The following is a 19,870-nucleotide window of genomic DNA, read 5'->3' as shown; positions in this document are numbered from 1 at the left end:
TAGCTGCAATTTCTCAGTTTTCCATTTTATACATATGTTGTCAAGAATACATAAAAATACTAGACCAAAAACAAAAAAAAACTGTTGAGGAGTAGAAGTGACACTAGAGTCAAGAGGTCATTTTAAAATGATGCTCAGGGAGACAGACCAGTAAAATAGCAGGACCGAATGGATGTGAGACAAGAAATTAGTAAGCTTTCGACTGTTCTTTTCTGACCATATGAAACTGCTGTTACAAAACTGATTTTAAATTGTAAGATATTTTGAGGCCGGAAACATGTATGACCTTTGTAAAACACCATGAAAATTTACAGCTCTATATACGGTGCATAATTTTTACTACCAATACTTTTAATGTGTAAATACATGAAGTGCATGTCTTTCTTTTCTAGTAGTTTTTCTTTAAGATACTAAATATATTAGAAATGGAATTCTAAATTCATTTTTTGGGGAAGATATCTACTTCCTCTATAGACCTCAATGCTGTGTTTGCATAAAGTAAACTGGGTCAATAAATTAAAAGATAAATGGGGAAAACAATCTTTGAAAACACTCCAAGGCTCCAATATATCCTGGCAGAGAGAGAGAGAGAGTTCATAAAGCAAAAGGCAAAGTTTTGTTTGTTTTTTTACTATTTCCAGTGAAACAAACAATCTTCTCTAGAGTAAAATAAAAGGCTGTGAATTAAAAGCTTCTCCAAGGACACTCTTTAAACAAAGGGAAAGGAACTACAAGTGTGGCAACTCTTCAGAGAAAGAACAAGCCATCCATTATCACTTCTTTAGCACAGGTCTAGTGCATTAGTCTCTTTGGACACACATCTTCAAGCTCTTTTGGAAAATATCAAAGATTATTCTTGCGGGGCCATTTGTACATTTCTGAACCTGAGAATCAAAACACTTTTTGCTTTTTAGTTGTGATCCCTGATGTCCATGATGAAGTTTAGAAAACAAACCTCTGAAGGAGTTTTAAAGAAAGGTAAATAGTAGTTTCATTAAACCAAAAGTTTAGTCACATTTTTTTTCCCTATATGAGGTGTCAGGTAGGTTACAAGTCAATGAAAAGTTATCAGCACTTGAAAAAACAAATTTGCAATGGGAAATCTTTCTCAACTTCAACAGCAGCATTGAAAAAGCAATGTTGGAAGAACCTACATTTTGATCACTAATTTAATTTTACGGTTATTTTATGTAAAGCTAAATTGGTGTACTGTAACAACAAAAGTTGTGGCTTTGATTGAACTAACTTTTCAATAGCTGGGCCATAATAATAATTTTAGATAATAGCTCACTGAAGGACACTTGCCATTTCTCCGTGATGACTTCTGCACTGGTGTTGGCATGCAGGTTTGTGTAGCTGCTAGCTCTGGAGTGGCAGCTTTAGCTCCATGGTTAGCTTTCACCTTATCAGCCCAACTTACACCTGAAGGAGCCAGACGAGTGGCAGCAATTGTCACAGATGGATTCCTAAGTAAAAAAATAATTCATAGATATATCACTTTCTGATCAAATAATGGAATGGTTTATCAAAGAATTTCTTAGGTGTTCATTTCTTTTGTATCTTGGCTTTTGGTGGCTTAGAGTAAAAGGTGGCTCTAAAAAAATGGCACCTCTTGACAACCAATAGAAAGTTCTTATTCTTGCCCCCATCTCTCTCTCTTTACTTACTCAATTTCCAGAGCAGAAAATCTTCTTGATATTTAACTTGGAAAAAACATACAAAACTTTTCTGACTGAACTAAAGGGTGAGTGACAGTATCAGTGGAAACCAGGACACAGAAAAGACCTAGCAGATTAAAAAAATATTCTTTTTGGATCCTACTTCCCAATGGCAAACATGAATGAGTACTGTTTAGCATTCCCAATTATACAAAATTTCAGAGAGAAGAGTCAGACTGTTTACACTTTCTCCATACACAAACAGCAGTGGAACTTGAATTCAACAGGAAGCCAAAGTCTCAAACTATTACATTAAAAATTAAAAGGGAGCTAATAAGTGAGGAAAGATCTCAGCACTTTGATGATTAGAGAACATGGTTCCTAAATGTGGCATCCTTTGACAGAAAGACATTAAGTTTGTAAAGCATGAAAAGAAGTGTTTGGGGAGCACCAAATAGCCAATTGCACAAAGAGGTCTCTCTGCCCAAGAATCCACAATGCCTTGTGTAGAAAGGGCTATGAGGTTAGCCAAGTACAGACTGCTGTGTTGTGGGCTTCTGCTATAAATATAGAATATAAACAAATTCATGGATCCATCATATTTTCTAACTTTCCACTGTACATCTAGCTAAAATAAATCCATGGACCCATGCTACTTTGAAGGTTTCTATTACTTACCTAGCAAAGATAAATTGTAGATATTGGGTGCTATTCTTCTATCCTTAAGAAAGATCAAATACTCTGACTGCCTAAATTCAGCTTTTCTTGATGGACAGAATTGCAGTCATCTATATACTTGAAGGATATGCCACAACTTTTCCTTTTCTTCATTTGATTTCGGGGAAAAAACCCATTCAGAACAATATTCTGAATAAGGTGAAATGCAAATAAGGGGAGGTTACTTACTTGTAACTGGAGATTCTTCAAGATATGTGGTCCCTATCTGTATTCCATAAAGGGGAGGCTTAACTCCTCCATCATCAGGAATGTCTCCGTGCAGCCAGGGGCCCACAAAACAGTGACAGAAAAACCTGAGTGGCCTGGCAGGGTCTATGTGGCTGGCCTGTCTGGCAGGCGCAAGGGCACTGGCAGAGCAAGTGGCGTTGCGCACGCTGGTGAGCATTCTGGGAGCTTGGGTGCCAAATGATCATTGGTACCGCCAGATCCCATTTGTGCTTGGCCTTGTCCTCCATCCGGGGAAACTTGGGTGCCGCTCTGGCCAGATCCGCACACTATTCTCATCCAACCTGGCTCAGGGAGGAAACGCTGCACTTGTGAGCAGTCCTCTGTGGAGATCTGCTCTTGTGCCCAAGTTTTTTGGTCTCATGCCGGGACCTGTCCTTGACCTCACCACCAGTAGTGGCTGCTGTACAGGTGGGTCTCCTGGGCCAGGATCCAAAGGCACCTGGGGCTGCATAGCCTCCTCCATAAAGTATTTGTCAAGGCAGAGCTTGCAGACTTCCCTGGTCCTGGGCAGGAAAGACTTACATATGGCGCAGCACGCTCATGGAGAAAGAGCACGGGCAGGAGAGAGAGTTTCTGAAGTCCGGGATCCTGGGCATAAGCCAAGGTAGAAGGGGGCAGTCTCTGACCAGGGAAAAAGAACTACTACACTAGACAAACTTAACTCACCTAATTGTAAACTATCTACATACTATGTACAAACAAGAATAACTCTCTTAGCATACTAAAAGCACAAAGGAAAAGGTCCAGACTCAGGCCATGTGGCAGTAAGAGGGAACTGGAGGGCATCGACCCGTACTAGCTCTTATACCCTCGGCTGAGCGCACGAGGAGATGCACTGCGCATGTGAGGGATAACAGACACTGCTAAGAAACACTGCTGGACTCAAGCACATGGCGCGCATGCACACCCACATGTGGAATACACATAGGGGTCATCACTCGAAGATGATTACTTTCAAAGCTCATTAAAAAAAGGAGTATATATGCAGGATGACTTTGTCCCTGTAGAAAATCACATCAGGTATACACAAGAAAGAGCACCCAATTCTCTCACTATAACAGAGTGCCAGGATCTGCAATCATGCATACATCATCACACCAACATGATACGGCCGTGAAGAAGGCTAATGCAGTCTTAGGATGCATCAGGCAAGGTATTTCTAGTAGAGACAGGGAAGTTTTAGTACCATTATACAAGGCTATGGGGAGATATGACCCCTCTCTATTAATACCTCAGAGGGATAAATGCCAGGGACAGAGAGGAGTTATTTAAGTTGAGCACCAATGTGGACACAAGAACAAACGGATATAAACTAACAATCAACAAGTTTAGGCTTGAAATTAGATGAAGGTTTCTAACCATCAGAGGAATGAAGTTCTGGAACAGACTTCTAAGGGGAGCAGTGGAGCAAAAAACCTAAGTGGCTTCAAGACTGAGCTTGCTAAATTTATGAAGCAGACGTTATAATGAAATTGCCTACAACGGCATGTAGTCGATCTGTGACTGATACCAGCTAATATCTCCAACAGCCAGTGATGGGACACTAGATGGGGAGGGCTCTGAGTTACTACATAGAATTCTTTCCCAGGTGTCTGGCTGCTGGATCTTGCCCACATGCTCAGGGTCCAACTGATTGTCATATTTGGGGTCGGGAAGGAATTTTTCCCCAGGTCAGACTGGCAGAGACCCTGGGGGGGGCGGGATTTGCCTTCCTCTGCAGCATGGGACACGGATCACTTGCAGGTTTAAGCTAGTGTAAATGGTGGAGTCTCTGTAACTTGAAGTCTTTAAACCATAATTTTAGGACTTCAGTAACTCAGCCAGAGGTTAGAGGTCTATTTCAGGAATGGGTGGGTGAGATTCTGTGGCCTGCGATGTGCAGGAGGTCAGACTAGAAGATCATGATGATCCCTTCTGATCTTAAAGTCCATACAGATGCAGGGATCTTCCTTTTGACTGATTTTTTTTTTTAGCATAAAGTTGCTCTGTTGACTCCTTGTAACAGGTGTTGTTTCTTAACTCCACAGGTTATAAGCGAAGTAGAGGTAGCCATCTAGTCAGAGGGAACTAGGTACATAGACATGGGAACAGCCAGGCCTGGGGAGAAAACTTAGGCTGAAGTCAGGGCTAGCCACTCGAGTACATAGCCAGGGTCTCAGATGGGTCTGTACAAGACATGCTGCCATCCATGCTACCCTGGTTTCACTGCTACTGTTATTTGAGCTAGCCAGATCAAAGCTAAAATAGATATGTCTACACATGCCAATCACACCTCTGACTGCAATGTTGACGTACCCTGAATGAGAAAGAGAGAAAGAAAGGAATTTAGGTATCTGAAGGGTGACAAAATAAGAGCATTCCGTTAGCTGCCATCTTGCCTGCGCTAGTGACAAGTTAAAACCCAGAAACATTAAATTAAAACTATTATTTGAGGGGGGGAAAGCAAAGCTGAACATCTACAATGACTTAAGTGAAAAATATTTCTAGAGTTTTATTATGTTAGTTGTTAGTCTAAAGAGCTTTTATACTATTGCCCATTTCCCCGTTTCTCACCCCTAGTTTGACTGCTTTTATTTACTCCCATTATCGTCTTGGTCATTTTCATCCTCTAGGTAAGCAGATAAACAGACAACATTCCCAAAAGTTGGCAGTAATGTACCAACTTCATATGTTCACTGACCTGCAGGATATGTTCCAAGAACAGAGACCAGCAATCGCTCAACCCTGTTATATGCCAAGGACACTGCTACAATACACAATAAATACTAACCCAGCAAGAGAGTTCCAGATAAGCCCCCAGTCCAGCACTGTGGACTCCACAGGAGTACCACACAGTTCTCAATGCAGGATTGAGGTGCAAGCCACCAAACACCTTCTGAGTTCATAGCTGAATTAGCTGCAAATTTCTTTATACAATAATAATCTGGTACAGAGAGGTACTAAAAAGATATGGAGCACCATCGTTACCAGGAGGTGTTGGAGATGGATTGGTCTTGTGCTCTGGATGGAAACTGGTTCCATCACCAGAATAGCAATAAGACACCTAAAGGCAAGCAAAAACGAGGTCACCTGAAAACAACATGGTGAAGAACCACGGATGTTGACCTGAAAAACCTGGAGTACAGCTGGGGAACCACTGAAAGACTTGCCAGAAACAGACAGGAGTGGAGGAGCTTCATCGCTACCCTAAATGCCAGAGGCATAATGGGTACTACATTATTAACTGAAAGGTTTTACAATTATTTTTAGTTTGGTCTTAGGTGCAAGGATTTTCTAGTTTTATTTTTTGTGAAATAAAATTAGAATTGACCATTTGATATTCAGATAGGCACTTAAAATGGATATATTTATTTTGTAATATTATAGCTCCCTCTTAGTTACACAAATTTCTCTATCAAACATAACTTGTGACACTAATTTAGAAATATTTGATATAAGGCAGCTGAACATTAGAACCACAGTAGAATAAATACTCTAAATGTTAAGGAATGCTTTCCTGAATTGAGGCCTATATTGGCCAGCACTTAAGCACATACAGTAAGTCCCAATGGGCTGGAGTTAAAGCATGTCCTGTATAGGAATGGGCTTACTGCATGTGCTTAAGTGCTTTCCAAAATTTGGGCTTTAGTGAAGATAATGCTCCCCTGAAATAGAGTTAAATAATTTATATGTAATTTTTGTGTGCTTGCTCCACATACTGGCACTTAATTGAATAAGAGGTTTAGTATTTTTATAATAAATATTTTCTGTCTTTCAGACTAATATAAATTTTGCTGCTCATCAAAATCCATTTCATTTTACATTAATTGTTAGTGATAAACATTAACTTCCTGCACACTCAGCTTGCCATACACAGGTGCATACACAGGCTATTTTAAAATGTCAATTACATATATTTTGACCTTTGTTTTGTAGAAGGAAATAGCTGCTAATCTTATTAAACAGTTAACATGAAATAGATTGATCAGTTTTTATTGTCAGGTCATTGAAATGCCTAGGAATAAAATGTCTGATTAAATATAAGCAAAAAATTAGGTCTTCTAGTAACAGTTTTTTGTTTTGTTTTGTTTACACAATGTGTTGGGTATTTTTCTCTCTCGTGTTCACATACATCAATATTTGGGTTCAAATATAGCTTAGCAAATAGCACCCAAAATAATACATTAGCTGCAAAATGAAAATTATGTACAAGTTAACCCTGAACCTTTTTAATAAATGAGTCAGCTTTCCTTTAGTGCCTTTATTATTTGTTTTCATACCCAAAATTTAAACTTCTTCGAGCATTTGATGTTACACTGATTCTCTCTGTTGATGGACTTGGTATTACATGGCGTCCTGGAGACATCTTCTTTACTTCCCAGGCCAATGAAGTAGGTCTAAAAATTCAGGAGAGAATAAATTAAGAATGAATCCTAAGCAGTCATTACAACATTTTTCAATGGATATTCCTATGTTACTTGAAGTAAAACAAAATCATGTTCTGGATGTTGGTGATGTAGCAACAGTGGAAAAATTTATCTGAACTAACCTAGTGGTTGCAATATAGAATATGTCAACTACTGATCAATTCAAAAATGGAATCAAGTGAGGAATCAATAGGGCAAGGGAAAGCATGGGCTTGATCTGAATGGAATACTCTAAACCACTTTTAAAATAATGATTTGCCTGTCACTAAATGGAGGCAATGTTTCCCAGTGGATAGAGCACAGAACTGGAATTCGTGAGACCTGAATTCTATTCCCAACTCTACTGCTGGCCTGCTGGATGACCTTTGGAGAGTTACTTCACCTTTCTGTGCCTCAGTTTCCCCATCTGTAAAATGGGGGTGGTGATGCTTACCTCCTTTGCAAAGCACTTTGAGATCTACTGATGAAAACTGCTATGTAAGAGCTAGGTATTACTATTGTTGATGTTATTGGAACCTAAATTCTAAGCTTTTTCTTCTCAGATAATTATTTAAGAGAATTTGCAAGGTGGCGACACCTCACAGATGCTGCTGAGAAGAACACGGTATTATGAAATTGTTTATAGAAAGCAAAATTTAGCTTTCCTTGGGAAAACAGGAACCCAAATAAATAGTTAGGCAGATCTTTTTTCATAGATAGCAGGTAAAATGTTCAGTCACTCAAATGACCTAGGAGTCCACGGGTATGTCTACACTGTGATAGGAGTACAGACTGGCACCCATCTAGCTTTAATCTAGCTAGCATGGCTAAAAAACAGTAATAAAGACATGGCAGCACAGGCTTCTGTGTGGGCCGAACAAGCATACCAGGGAACCTGGGTATACTCTCACTTGCTAGCCTGCAAATAAAAAGAACTCCAAATACATTTTTTTTAAATATCATGATTTCATATGGCTTTGTTCATGATTTTTTAATGATTGGAGCTGGCAATATTGCTTAAGTGGGACTTAAGCGGCTCATAGGCCCTTGTGCTGGATCTCTGCAATAGGGTAAATTTCACCCTGAGAGACTATCAGGAAATAGATTACAAGAAAAGAAAAACATCTGATTACCTGCTTTGAGCATCAGCCTTCTCTAGCTTTTCCTGTAGCTGTATCCAGTCAATCAATGCCTTGAAATCTCTTACATAGTTATCTAGCATCATTAGAACCTCCTGGAAAACAAACAACCTACATCAGGTATTTGTATTATGGGGGTGGGGAAGGCAAAGAAAGAGACAATACTGGAAGAGATAGAAAACTCAGCAAAAAACCTGACCACAGAGTACAAATTTCACTCTATTATAGCAAAAGTGTCAAAATCTGCTTTAGTAAAGGTTGCGTAATATTTTCCATTCTGACACCACTTCAAGTTGCCAATAACTTTCTGAAACTTAAACTTTTGAAGCTGAAATTTACCAATCTCAGTCCCTGCTTGAAAGTGGAGCTTTTGAATGGCTTGAGCAAAAACAGTTCAGACTTTAAAGAGAGTTTAAAATACTTTTCCTATTATAAATAATTCTTGTAATCTTTTTTGAATATCTCTGCAAACAAAATGGCTAAGGACAGAAAGCTGAAATCTGGCATATAAATTAAAGCTCTCATTAAGCACAAGTGTCTCTGAATGCTCCAGTGAAATTTGATTTTGATTTGACAAGTTATGATCTTTTAAAATTCACATGCTGGATATGTGCAGTACATTTTGCACAGAGTTTTGATAAACTTATGAACTGCATAGGAAATTGCACAAACATTAATGATTCACTTGGCTGTGTAATGTGCAAAGTGATTAGGAGGGCGCTGCACATTTTGTAAAGTCAGCAGGAGAGAGTCCACTCTAATGAATCCTAGGATATCAGCAGTTGGGGAAGGCAAAAAGCACCCTACCTAGCTCTGTAGCCCACAGGAGAGAACCCCTCTTCCACAGAATTCCTAAATTGTGGCACACAGAACATCCTGATGGTGTGTAGCAATACTAGTCTGTCTGGAGATTATGGAATGTATATGTGATATTGCCACATAAGATTCTACTCAACCTCAGCATCAACAAAATTATAAACTATACTATAATTACAGAATATTACTGGTGATGGTTTAAGAGGCAGAAAGTATACAGGGAGAGATTATGGCACTGGCAATTTTAAACAGAATATATTTGATGTGAAGTTACTGAGAGCACTACTAAGCACAGAACCCTTGGGATGTAAAGTTTACATTCACTTTTCTCACAATAACTGCACTGTAAGAATTGTAAACCACAGAATCCCACATTCATGGCTTTGGAATAATTACATATTTAGCCCTTATAACAACCAATAATCAGCTTACACATCCTATTTTTATGGATAAGTGATTCTATTATCGTTTTGGAAGGATACTGTTGAATGAAATATAATTGTTCAAGAATTTACCTACATTTCCTAAGTGATTCAAAGTCAGCTATTTCAGTCAGACAAAGTGAAAGCTGCATCTATGACTGTCTTTCATGGCTTTGAAATTGGAATTCAATTGATAATTAACAGAACCTTGCAAGATCTTATTAATTTGACAGAACCTACTCATGTATACGCTGACGAGTAACAAAGAATGCCATTTGAGAACTGCAGACCTATAATGTGAATCTAATATAATTTCTCACATCTAAAGAAGAAAATTAGTGGCACAATAATCATGTACACTGAGCAAAACAGGATTAAAAGTCTTTACTTCCTTCTAGTAGCAAAAAATATTATTAAGCTTTATTTTGAAAATGATTCATCATACACACTGGTTTCCAATTCATTCAAGCTTTGGAAGTGTGTTAACTATGTCAAAGTTGCCCTTAAACACAGAAGACAACAGTTAAAATTGAAAAGGCCATTTCCCCTAGTATGGCCTGATTCTGCAGTCTTCACTCACGTAATTCTCCCACTAATTTCAGTGGGAGATTTACCTAAGTATGAGCTCTTAATTGTTTCACTTTTTTAACTGATAGCTACACATATAATCTAAATCAGACTTCATTAATCTCTTCTACTTAATTCAGATAAATGCAATTCAGCCCTGTGCAGAAGACCAGCACGAGGCCTATGGACAACTTATCTCCCACTTAAGCACTCAAAATAGAGCTTAACTGAGACATAAGTGGTGTATAATCCATGGAGTGGACCTATGCACAGGGGTAATTTTCATCCAAAATGAAGGGAAGAAAGAACTCTGACAAATACTAATAAAAAAAATTTAAACACTAAGATTTTATATACATATACATAGAAAGATGAAATAACTACAAATACATCCGTTGGACATAGTCTAAAAGTGTATTTGTAGTAAATATTTACAAATATATATGAAAAATCAAACAACTTTTATATTAACATTATATTACCTTTATTTTGAAGTGTCACAAAAACAAAACATTTTACATATTTTTCTTAAAAGGCAATTGGCATTGCAAAGTAACTGGTAAGAAAAGTCTGCTACAAGAAATGAACAAATTACGTGTTTTAGCCAGCCCTCTTCTTTCAATTTCACTAATAAAAATCTAGGTTTCTAATTCACTTTAAGTCGGTCATATTATGTTGGGCTGAATGTTAACAATAGTAAGAGCACGGAAAGCAAGATTAATTCAGTATAATTTATTTTAAAATGTCTGCTACTGAGATTTTCCCTATTAAAAACTGAATTAATCCAAATATGAGTTATATTGCTGAAGCTAGATGGCACAAAGAAAATACAATAAATGGCTTAAACAACCTCTTTTAAGGAATGTTTAGCTACACTTTATCAGAAATGATCAGAGTAGTACCATGCAGCTGTAATCTGAGTCATGTTTTACGAACAAGGGAATACAAACAAGACAAGCAGCTGGAGCGGCCCCATATTCACTGATGCACATCTTTCTCCCTAAAGCTATGAAGGCCATTTTGTCAAGCAGGATGAAGCAGAACAAAAGTGGCTCTGAAAGCACCGTTACAGGCATCCAGATAACTACATATAGATGTACAGCTAAAATTACCAATTAGTTTACCAATTGGCTGCAACGGATTCGATTGGTTTGTAATTAATTCTAGTTACTGGCGCATACAGCAGGACGGTTGGCGCCATCCCTTTGTCCTCCTGATACACAATACTACTGCACAGGGCCCTAGGGTCTTGGCTCTCTAATTCACCTACAGTACTGAGTGTAGCAGATATACCCTATGGTGCTGAAGCAGTGGAAACTTGTACCACTTGAGAAGGTGCTGACAAAAAGGAACCTTTATGGGGTAGACTGCTGCTGCACTAGAGTCAAGGCAATTTTAAAAGCCACTGTTTGTCAAGGTCAAGTGTAACTCATACTGATTTTTAAAGGGCCAGTACAAGCCAAGAAAACAGGTTGAGGTTGAGGGGATGGTCTTAAAACCAATGTCAACAGGAAAATGTGAAACAGAAGAATTTCTACAATATTAAAATTCCCCCCTGCATCATTCTAATGACTTCATGCTTTCATTTTCTACCTTAGTGTATTTCCTTCCTCCAGCCCTGAATCATTAGCTTAATTTCAAACACCACCACATTTTTTAAAAATTACGTATGTTTTAATCCATGTTTCTTGTTCCTACATTTTGGGCTCATGGTCTTTTCCATGGATGTCCCCACCTTTCCTAAACACCTTGGAGAAGCCTTACCATAATGCATTTGCAAAACAGTACATGTGTGGTCCTGTGATCTCACACAGCTTCCTGCATCTTAAAGGTTTTTTTAAATAATGAAAATACCTCAACACCCTTAAAGCTTAGTATCAATATGGTGGAATTTTTGAGCTGGAATGAAAACAGAATATATTTAATTGAAGTGTTTCTCTAGTTAGTTGAAAAACCTACGTTAATTTCAGCAGTGCGCAATTAAAGAGGGCAACCTTTGAATAAATATTGGACAGGTCTCTAGACATTAGAACCTCACACCCTATAATTCACACATACAAAAATGGCCTCTCCTCACTTCATAGCAACGGCTTAGTGGCAGAGCACTGGAAGGATGTCTAATATTAGTAAGACCTCATTATTTTTACAAAATATCTACAGTAAATTTACAAGTGTTCTTGTTTTCTGTCTGATTCCATGGAAACACATCAATAGGTCCTCTGCAGGGACCTGGCTTCATAGGTGTGGATAGACAGCCCAGGGGATGGCTGCTGTCCAATCTATCATGCCCCCTAAATTAAGCAGGGACTGATGATGTAATTTAATGCCTTTTACCTAAGCCAGAAACAACATACATGGATTAACCCACCACACAGTGCAATACACATACACTGAAGGGATGGGACGGGAGATGTCAGGGCAGGAGAGGGTCAGCAACAGTAGGAGATACCATAGAAGTACAGCTCCTGCTCATACATGAGTCATGTGGGTCCAGAAGCTGTGCAGAAACACAGGGATCTCCCATAGAATAATAATAAAAAAAAAAAAACTCCATGAGCAGAAGGAAACACAATCAGTTTTCCAGCCCCCTGTATATATATAAAAAAAAATCTACATGATTTGGTTCCTATTGCACGTACCCTTTGAGAAAAGGAGTCTAGTTTGTTCAAATATAATGTAGTGAACTTGGAAATCAAATCTCGGTTTCACTCTCCCACACTAAAATGCAGGGGTGGGGAGACGGAAGCAAAGGAGACCACAAGATGGAACAATTTCCTCAGCATTCCCACCAGAAGAACATACCAGAGAAAAGAAATTTGTTAACATACAAAATGTTCAGTTCATTCTCAGGTCTGGAAACGGGTATTGAGTTTTTTCTACCAGTTGATAGTTCCGCAGAGTAATTATATTGTACATTTTGGATTAAATATTTGTCAGATTAGATGCCATTTTCAGTTATTCCTGCAAAAAAACCAAGCAAACCTAGTATTTTTCTCTTCTGTTTTTCTATTTAATTTTGAACAGGACAATCAGATAATTTGTTTTAGTCATTTGGCTTAAAAATTGCCCTGGGGCTGAGAGTTTGCACAACAAGTTTCATTGCAGAGATACTTTTTTGACAGCTGAATTATAAATGCTTAAAAGAACCCAGAGAGTTTGGTTTGGATTCTTGCTTCCTGGTCAGGGAGAGTTGCCAAAGCAGCGTGTTTAATCTTAGTGGAGGATTGGGGGAGGGGGATCCCTTTACTCTATCTAATGGAGTGCCATTGAACCATTCTCAGTCAATGAAAAATAACAGTAACATGAGGCCTTAAAGACGAGGCAAAAACTGTGTGATGGAGGAGAAAAATAATATAATACACCAAGAACTGGAGTTCTCCAAACTATGTTGCCTGTGCAAATCCCCACTGTAGCAGTCTTGCACCATGCATATAAGCCACTGAATTGTTAGTAGTTAAAGCTGCTGGGAGCACTTGTGACAATCTAGGATCCAAATGTTCAAGATCCCATAACTGTTCTCAGTTTCTTTCCTCATCAAAGCATCCATTAAGGGACTGCAAAGAGGAGTGGAGAAAAGATGATGAATGTGTCTCAGCAAAGACAATGGGCCTCCACCCAATCTCACACTGATCCGTCTATTCAGCTTCGCTGACTTCAACTGAGTCATTCTTGGTTTACGCTGGGGTAACAGAATAGAATTTGGCCCTATATATTCTGAGAATTCCAAGTATTGCTCGGCAACTTTCATTTTGCTTTAACGAATTATCTCAGCAGACCAGTGTAGGAGACTTATCAGCAGAATCACAATCACAGGAGGCCAGGGAGTGCTTACTTAGAAACAGACTGAAGTGCTACCCTACTAAACAAAGCAACCGATCAATATTCAGAGTCAAGAGAATAATACTTCATGCAGGTGTGAACTCCACATGGCAGCCTAACATATTTCAAGAATAGATATATTTCTAATAGATATCAGAGCGATAGCCATGTTAGTCTGGATCTGTAAAAGCAGCAAAGAATCCTGTGGCACCTTATAGACTAACAGACGTTTTGGAGCATGAGCTTTCGTGGGTGAATACCCACTTCATCAGATGCAAGTAGTGGAAATTTCCAGGGACAGGTGTATATATGTATATGCAAGCGAGCTAGAGATAAGGAGGTTAGTTCAATCAGGGAGGATGAGGCCCTGTTCTAGCAGTTGAGGTGTGAAAACCAAGGGAGGAGAAACTGGTTTTGCAGTTGGCAAGCCATTCACAGTCTTTGTTTAATCCTGAGCTGATGGTGTCAAATTGGCAGATGAACTAAAGCTCAGCAGTTTCTCTTTGAAGTCTGGTCCTGAAGTTTTTTGGCTGCAGGATGCCCATCTTAAGGTCTGCTATAATGTGGCCAGGGAGGTTGAAGTGTTCTCCTACAGGTTTTTGTATATTGCCATTCCTAATATCTGATTTGTGTCCATTGATCCTTTTCCGTAGAGACTGTCCAGTTTGGCCGATGTACATAGCAGAGGGGCTTTGCTGGCATATATTACATTGGTGGACGTGCAGGTGAATGAACCGGTGATGGTGCGGCTGATCTAGTTAGGTCCTGTGATGGTGTCGCTGGTGTAGATATGTAAGCAGAGTTGGCATCGAGGTTTGTTGCATGGATTGGTTCCTGAGCTAGAGTTACTATGGTGCGGTGTGCAGTTACTGGTGAGAATATGTTTCAGGTTGGCAGGCTGACTGTGGGCGAGGACTGGCCTGCCACCCAAGGCCTGTGAAAGTGTGGGATCATTGTCCAGGATGGGTTGTAGTTCCCTGATGATGCGTTGGAGGGGTTTTAGCTGGGGACTGTATGTGATGGCCAGTGGAGTCCTGTTGGTTTCTTTCTTGGGTTTGTCTTGCAGTAGCAGACTTCTTGGTACACGTCTGGTTCTGTTGATCTGTTTCCTTATTTCCTCGTGCAGGTATTGTAGTTTTGAGAATGCTTGGTGGAGATTTTGTAGGTGTTGGTCTCTGTCTGAGGGGTTAGAGCAGATGTGGTTGTACCTCAGTGCTTGGCTATAGACAATGGATAGTGTGATGTGCCCAGGATGGAAGCTGGAGGCATGAAGGTAGGTATAGCAGTTGGTAGCTGTTCGGTATAGGGTGGTGTTAACATGGCCATCACTTATTTGCACCGTGGTGTCTGGGAAGTGGACTTCCCATGTAGATTGGTCCAGGCTGAGGTTGATGGTGGGGTGGAAGCTGTTGAAATCGTGGTGGAATTTTTCCAGAGTCTCCTTCCCATGGGTCCAGATGATGAAGATGTCATCAATGTAGCATAGGCAGAGAAGGGGCGTGAGGGGACGAGAGCTGAGGAAGCGTTGTTCCAGGTCGGCCATAAAAATATTGGCATATTGTGGGGCCATGTGGGTGCCCATAGCGGTGCCACTGAACTGGAGATATATATTGTCATCAAATTTGAAATAGTTGTGTGTGAGGATAAAGGCACAGAGCTCAGCAGCCAGTTGTGCTGTGGCATCATCTGGGATACTGTTTCTGACAGCTTGTATTCCATCTGTGCGTGGGATGTTTGTGTAGAGAGCCTCTACATCCATGGTGGCTAGGATGGTGTTTTCTGGAAGGTCACCAATGCATTGTAGTTTCCTCAGGAAATCAGCGGTGTCATGGAGATAGCTGGGAGTGCTGGTGGCATAGGGTCTGAGTAGAGAGAGTCCACATATCTAGACAGTCCTTCAGTGAGAGTGCCAATGCCCAAGATGATGGGGCATCCAGGATTTCCGGGTTTGTGGATCTTGGGTAATAGATAGAATAACCCTGGTCGGGACTCTAAGGGTATGTTGATTTGTTCCGGTGTTAGTGTAGGGAGTGTCCTGAGTAGATGTTGCAGTTTCTTAGTGTATTCCTCAGTGGGATCTGAGGGAAGTGGCTTGTAGAATTTGGTATTGGAGAGTTGTCTGGTGGCCTCCTTTTGGTAGTCAGACCTGTTCATGATGACAACAGCACCTCCTTTATCCGCCTCTTTGATGATAATGTCAGGGTGGTTTCTGAGGCTGTGGATGGCATTGCGTTCTGTTATGAGGCAAGCGACTTAGGTTATGAGGCAAGCGATGTTGCTTTTCCACAATTTCTGCCTGTGCACGTCGGCGGAAGCATTCAATGTATAGGTCCAGACTGTCATTTCGACCCTCAGGAGGAGTCCATGTGGAGTTCTTCTTCTTGTGCTGTTGGTGGGAGGGTACCTGTGTATCAGTGCGCTGTTCAGTGTTGTCCTGAAAGTATTCTTTGAGTCAGAGATGGCGAAAGTAGGCTTCCAGATCGCCGCAGAACTGTATCATGTTGGTTGGGGTGGCAGGGCAGAAGGAGAGTCCCCGAGACAGGACAGACTTTTCTTCCGGGCTGAGTGTGTAGTTGGATAGATTGACGATATTGCTGGGTGGGTTAGGGGTACCATGGTTGTGGCCCCATGTGGCAGGTAGGAGTTTAACCCATCCTGGACAATGATCCCACACTTTCACAGGCCTTGGGTGGCAGCCCAGTCCTCGCCCACAGTCAACCTGCCAACCTGAAACATATTCTCACCAGGAACTGCACACCGCATCATAGTAACTCTAGCTCAGGAACCAGTCCATGCAACAAACCTTGATGCAAACTCTGCTCACATATCTACACCAGCGACACCATCACAGGACCTAACCAGATCAGCCGCACCATCACCAGTTCATTCACCTGCACGTCCACCAATGTAATATATGCCAGCAAAGCCCCTCTGCTATGTACATCGGCCAAACTGGACAGTCTCTACGGAAAAGGATCAATGGACACAAATCAGATATTAGGAATGGCAATATACAAAAACCTGTAGGAGAACACTTCAACCTCCCTGGCCACATTATAGCAGACCTTAAGATGGGCATCCTGCAGCCAAAAAATTTCAGGACCAGACTTCAAAGAGAAACTGCTGAGCTTCAGTTCATCTGCAAATCTGACACCATCAGCTCAGGATTAAACAAAGACTGTGAATGGCTTGCCAACTGCAAAACCAGTTTCTCCTCCCTTGGTTTTCACACCTCAACTGCTAGAACAGGGCCTCATCCTCCCTGATTGAACTAACCTCCTTATCTCTAGCGCGCTTGCCCCTGGAAATTTCCACTACTTCCATCTGACGAAGTGGGTATTCACCCACGAAAGCTCATGCTCCAAAACGTCTGTTAGTCTATAAGGTGCCACAGGATTCTTTGCTGCATTTCTAATAGAGGCAGCCAGTGTAGCCACAGGTCTCATAGAATGCCCTCAATCTATCTGGTACTGAGACTCCAGCCTGATCATAAAAAGGCCTAGATAGAAACCAGAATCCACTTGGAAAGCCTCTGAATTGAAATTTGGATTTCTCCACAAGGAAGAAAAAAAAAGGAAAATTTACAAATAAGGCTGAGCTTTTTCCAAACAGTATTAAAAACTTTTTAAATATCTAACCCAAGGGTAGGCAACCTATGGCATGTGTGCCGAAGGTGGCACACAAGCTGATTTTCAGTGGCACTCACACTGCAAGGGTCCTGGCCACCGGTCTGGGTGGGGCTCTGCATTTTAATTTAATTTTAAGTGAAGCTTCTTAAACATTTTAAAAACCTTATTTACTGCACATACAATAATAGTTTAGTTATATATTATAGACTTATAGAAAGAGACCTTCTAAAAATGTTTAAATGTATTACCGGCACACGAAATCTTAAATTAGAGTGAATAAATGAAGGCTCAGCCCACCACTTCTGAAAGGTTGCCAATCACTGATCTAACCTATGAAACCTCATTTCATTGGCAGATGATGAGACTTGTGAATAACACAGCACGAGAGTTATATATTTGCTAATATGAAAACCTACGACCATCTTACTAGGCTTTGGGGTGATGTTTCAGAACCACTTTGTCTTTCTGAATACAGTGTGAGGAGGATCAGCCACAGAACTTCCAGATTGTTTCTTTTAGAAGATAGAGTGTGAATAAACATGCTTCTAGAGGTTCAAATCTAGGAAGAAATCAGTTCAAGACCCAGTGGTTTTTGGGTTGTCAGACTAATCAAAATACATGTAATGGGCCCTAAAAAATAAGACGGAAGAACCCTAAACTTGTAGCTGGTATGAAGAAATGGAAAATAAATGAACCCATCCTGATGATGGACAACAGAAGAACACCATGTTTGTTTAGATAATACTTGGCTGTCACACTGTATCTGAGAATCAATACAAATTACTCATTCATTGAGTTCAGGAAAACCTTGACCACTAGCCTAATTGCTCTTAGCACCACTATATTTGTATGCAATCTATTTTCTTTTTTTTCCAAATATTAAATAAGGAGGGGCAGAGTGAGATTGGGAATAAGAGAGCAAAAGGGAAGAAAGAAAATATTTCAAGTACAAATATTTGTACTGAAGGATGCTCTGGTGGGTAATACACAGGACTGATAGATAGGACTCCAGATTTCATCTCCAGTTCTGCCACTGACTCACTGTGTAACCTTACCTGCCCGTGCCCAGATTTACTCATATGTAAAGTGGGGACAATAATATTGACCTACTTCAGGAGATAGGTGAAAATACTTTAAGATCGTTGGATGAAATTACTACTATTAATTATTATCATCATCATTAAGAAGGTTGAGACAGGCTGAATCAGAAAATACATATTCACTTCATGTACTCACATCTGCAAATATGTCACTTTAGGAGCAACTTGGAACACAGCAAACTGTTTGGGACAAGCTAACTTCCAAATGTGTTCTTGTGGCAGAGACACAAAGTCTGGTGGATGGAAATTAGGGGTAAAGCTTAGTCAGTTACAGTTCATGGCAATGTGACTGGGACCATCTCCAAATTTCACAGGAAAGCAGCACAGAGCATTCATTATGGACTGGGGAGCAGTGCCATGTTCTACAAAGGGTTAGAGGGCTACTCTTCTGTTGGGCTAGAGAATGCTAAATAATAAAATAAAACAGATATAAAATACATGGAAAAATCAATATTTAACTTGAATGTGGGGGAACTATAATATAGCAAGTATCTACACAATTTAGCATTTCATTTTTGTTTCCTATTTGGTCTTATATCCACCAATTCTGTGATCACTGAACCAGTGGACAGATTAATTTAAACGAAATAAGACTATGTTTAAACTTGACAAACCCTGCTTCTTTTAGAGGTAATTTAACCAATTTGTCACTGTATTCTTAAGCATGAAGCATCAAAGCAGTATCAATACATACATTTGTGGTTTCAAATACCTCAACTCCAAACCATTAGCAAGAGTTACTGAGATACTGCCTTAGGCAGCGTCCAAAGCCAGGAGGAAATATACACAACAGCTGATCTTCTTACACACATTTCCACTGTTTGCATCCTTACCACAACCCTTTCGTCTGCAATTTCAACCACAGCCACTCACCAGAGCTCAGTCCCATTTGGAAGCACTAAACATTAGTCACAGTGACAATGTAATCAATAACTAACTACTCCAAATCATAAGACTGAACAAGTCCCATATGTGTAACTTCAAAAACAAACACACACATTTTCAAGATAGCCTGGATTAATCCAAAGGTGTTAAATGTTGGTAATAGGGTCAGGTTTTATTTTCTTTAACAAGTATATATCTTGTATTGTAATTTGACCTTTAGCACAATTAAAACATTTATAACACTGCATGATGTATCCACTTGAATTTTTTCAGTATATGGAAAAATATGAAAAATAGTGACAAATTTCCCAAATTAAAATACAAATATTCAAAATAATAAATTAAGATTATTTGAATAAAATGTATATGAAAGCTTTTTTTTTAAAACAACAATTGTTTATTTTCAGAAAACAATTTAAAAATAAATAAAGGCTAGAGCAGTGGTTCTCAAACTTGTACTGGTGACCCCTTTCACATAGCAAGC

The 19,870-nt window shown here is 39.8% G+C and overlaps 1 protein-coding gene across 7 annotated transcripts in view; it reads right to left on the bottom strand.

Annotated features, from left to right (window-relative positions):
• Nucleotides 1-19,870, bottom strand: part of SCAPER (S-phase cyclin A associated protein in the ER) — a 357,501-nt gene that overhangs the window by 280,914 nt on the left and 56,717 nt on the right. For all 7 annotated transcript variants that reach the window (XM_050966970.1, XM_050966969.1, XM_050966973.1 and 4 more), the window contains 3 exons: nucleotides 8,143-8,243; nucleotides 6,884-7,000; nucleotides 1,306-1,466 (listed from right to left, as the gene is read on the bottom strand). In XM_050966970.1, coding sequence (XP_050822927.1) covers nucleotides 1,306-1,466; nucleotides 6,884-7,000; nucleotides 8,143-8,243 — 379 coding nt within the window. The remainder of the gene's footprint in view (nucleotides 1-1,305; nucleotides 1,467-6,883; nucleotides 7,001-8,142; nucleotides 8,244-19,870) is intronic.

Source organism: Gopherus flavomarginatus, chromosome 9 (genome assembly GCF_025201925.1).
Source record: "Gopherus flavomarginatus isolate rGopFla2 chromosome 9, rGopFla2.mat.asm, whole genome shotgun sequence".
Taxonomy (NCBI): domain Eukaryota; kingdom Metazoa; phylum Chordata; order Testudines; family Testudinidae; genus Gopherus; species Gopherus flavomarginatus.
Note: the sequence above shows the minus strand (reverse complement) of the source record. Positions and strands in the feature narration are given on the sequence as shown.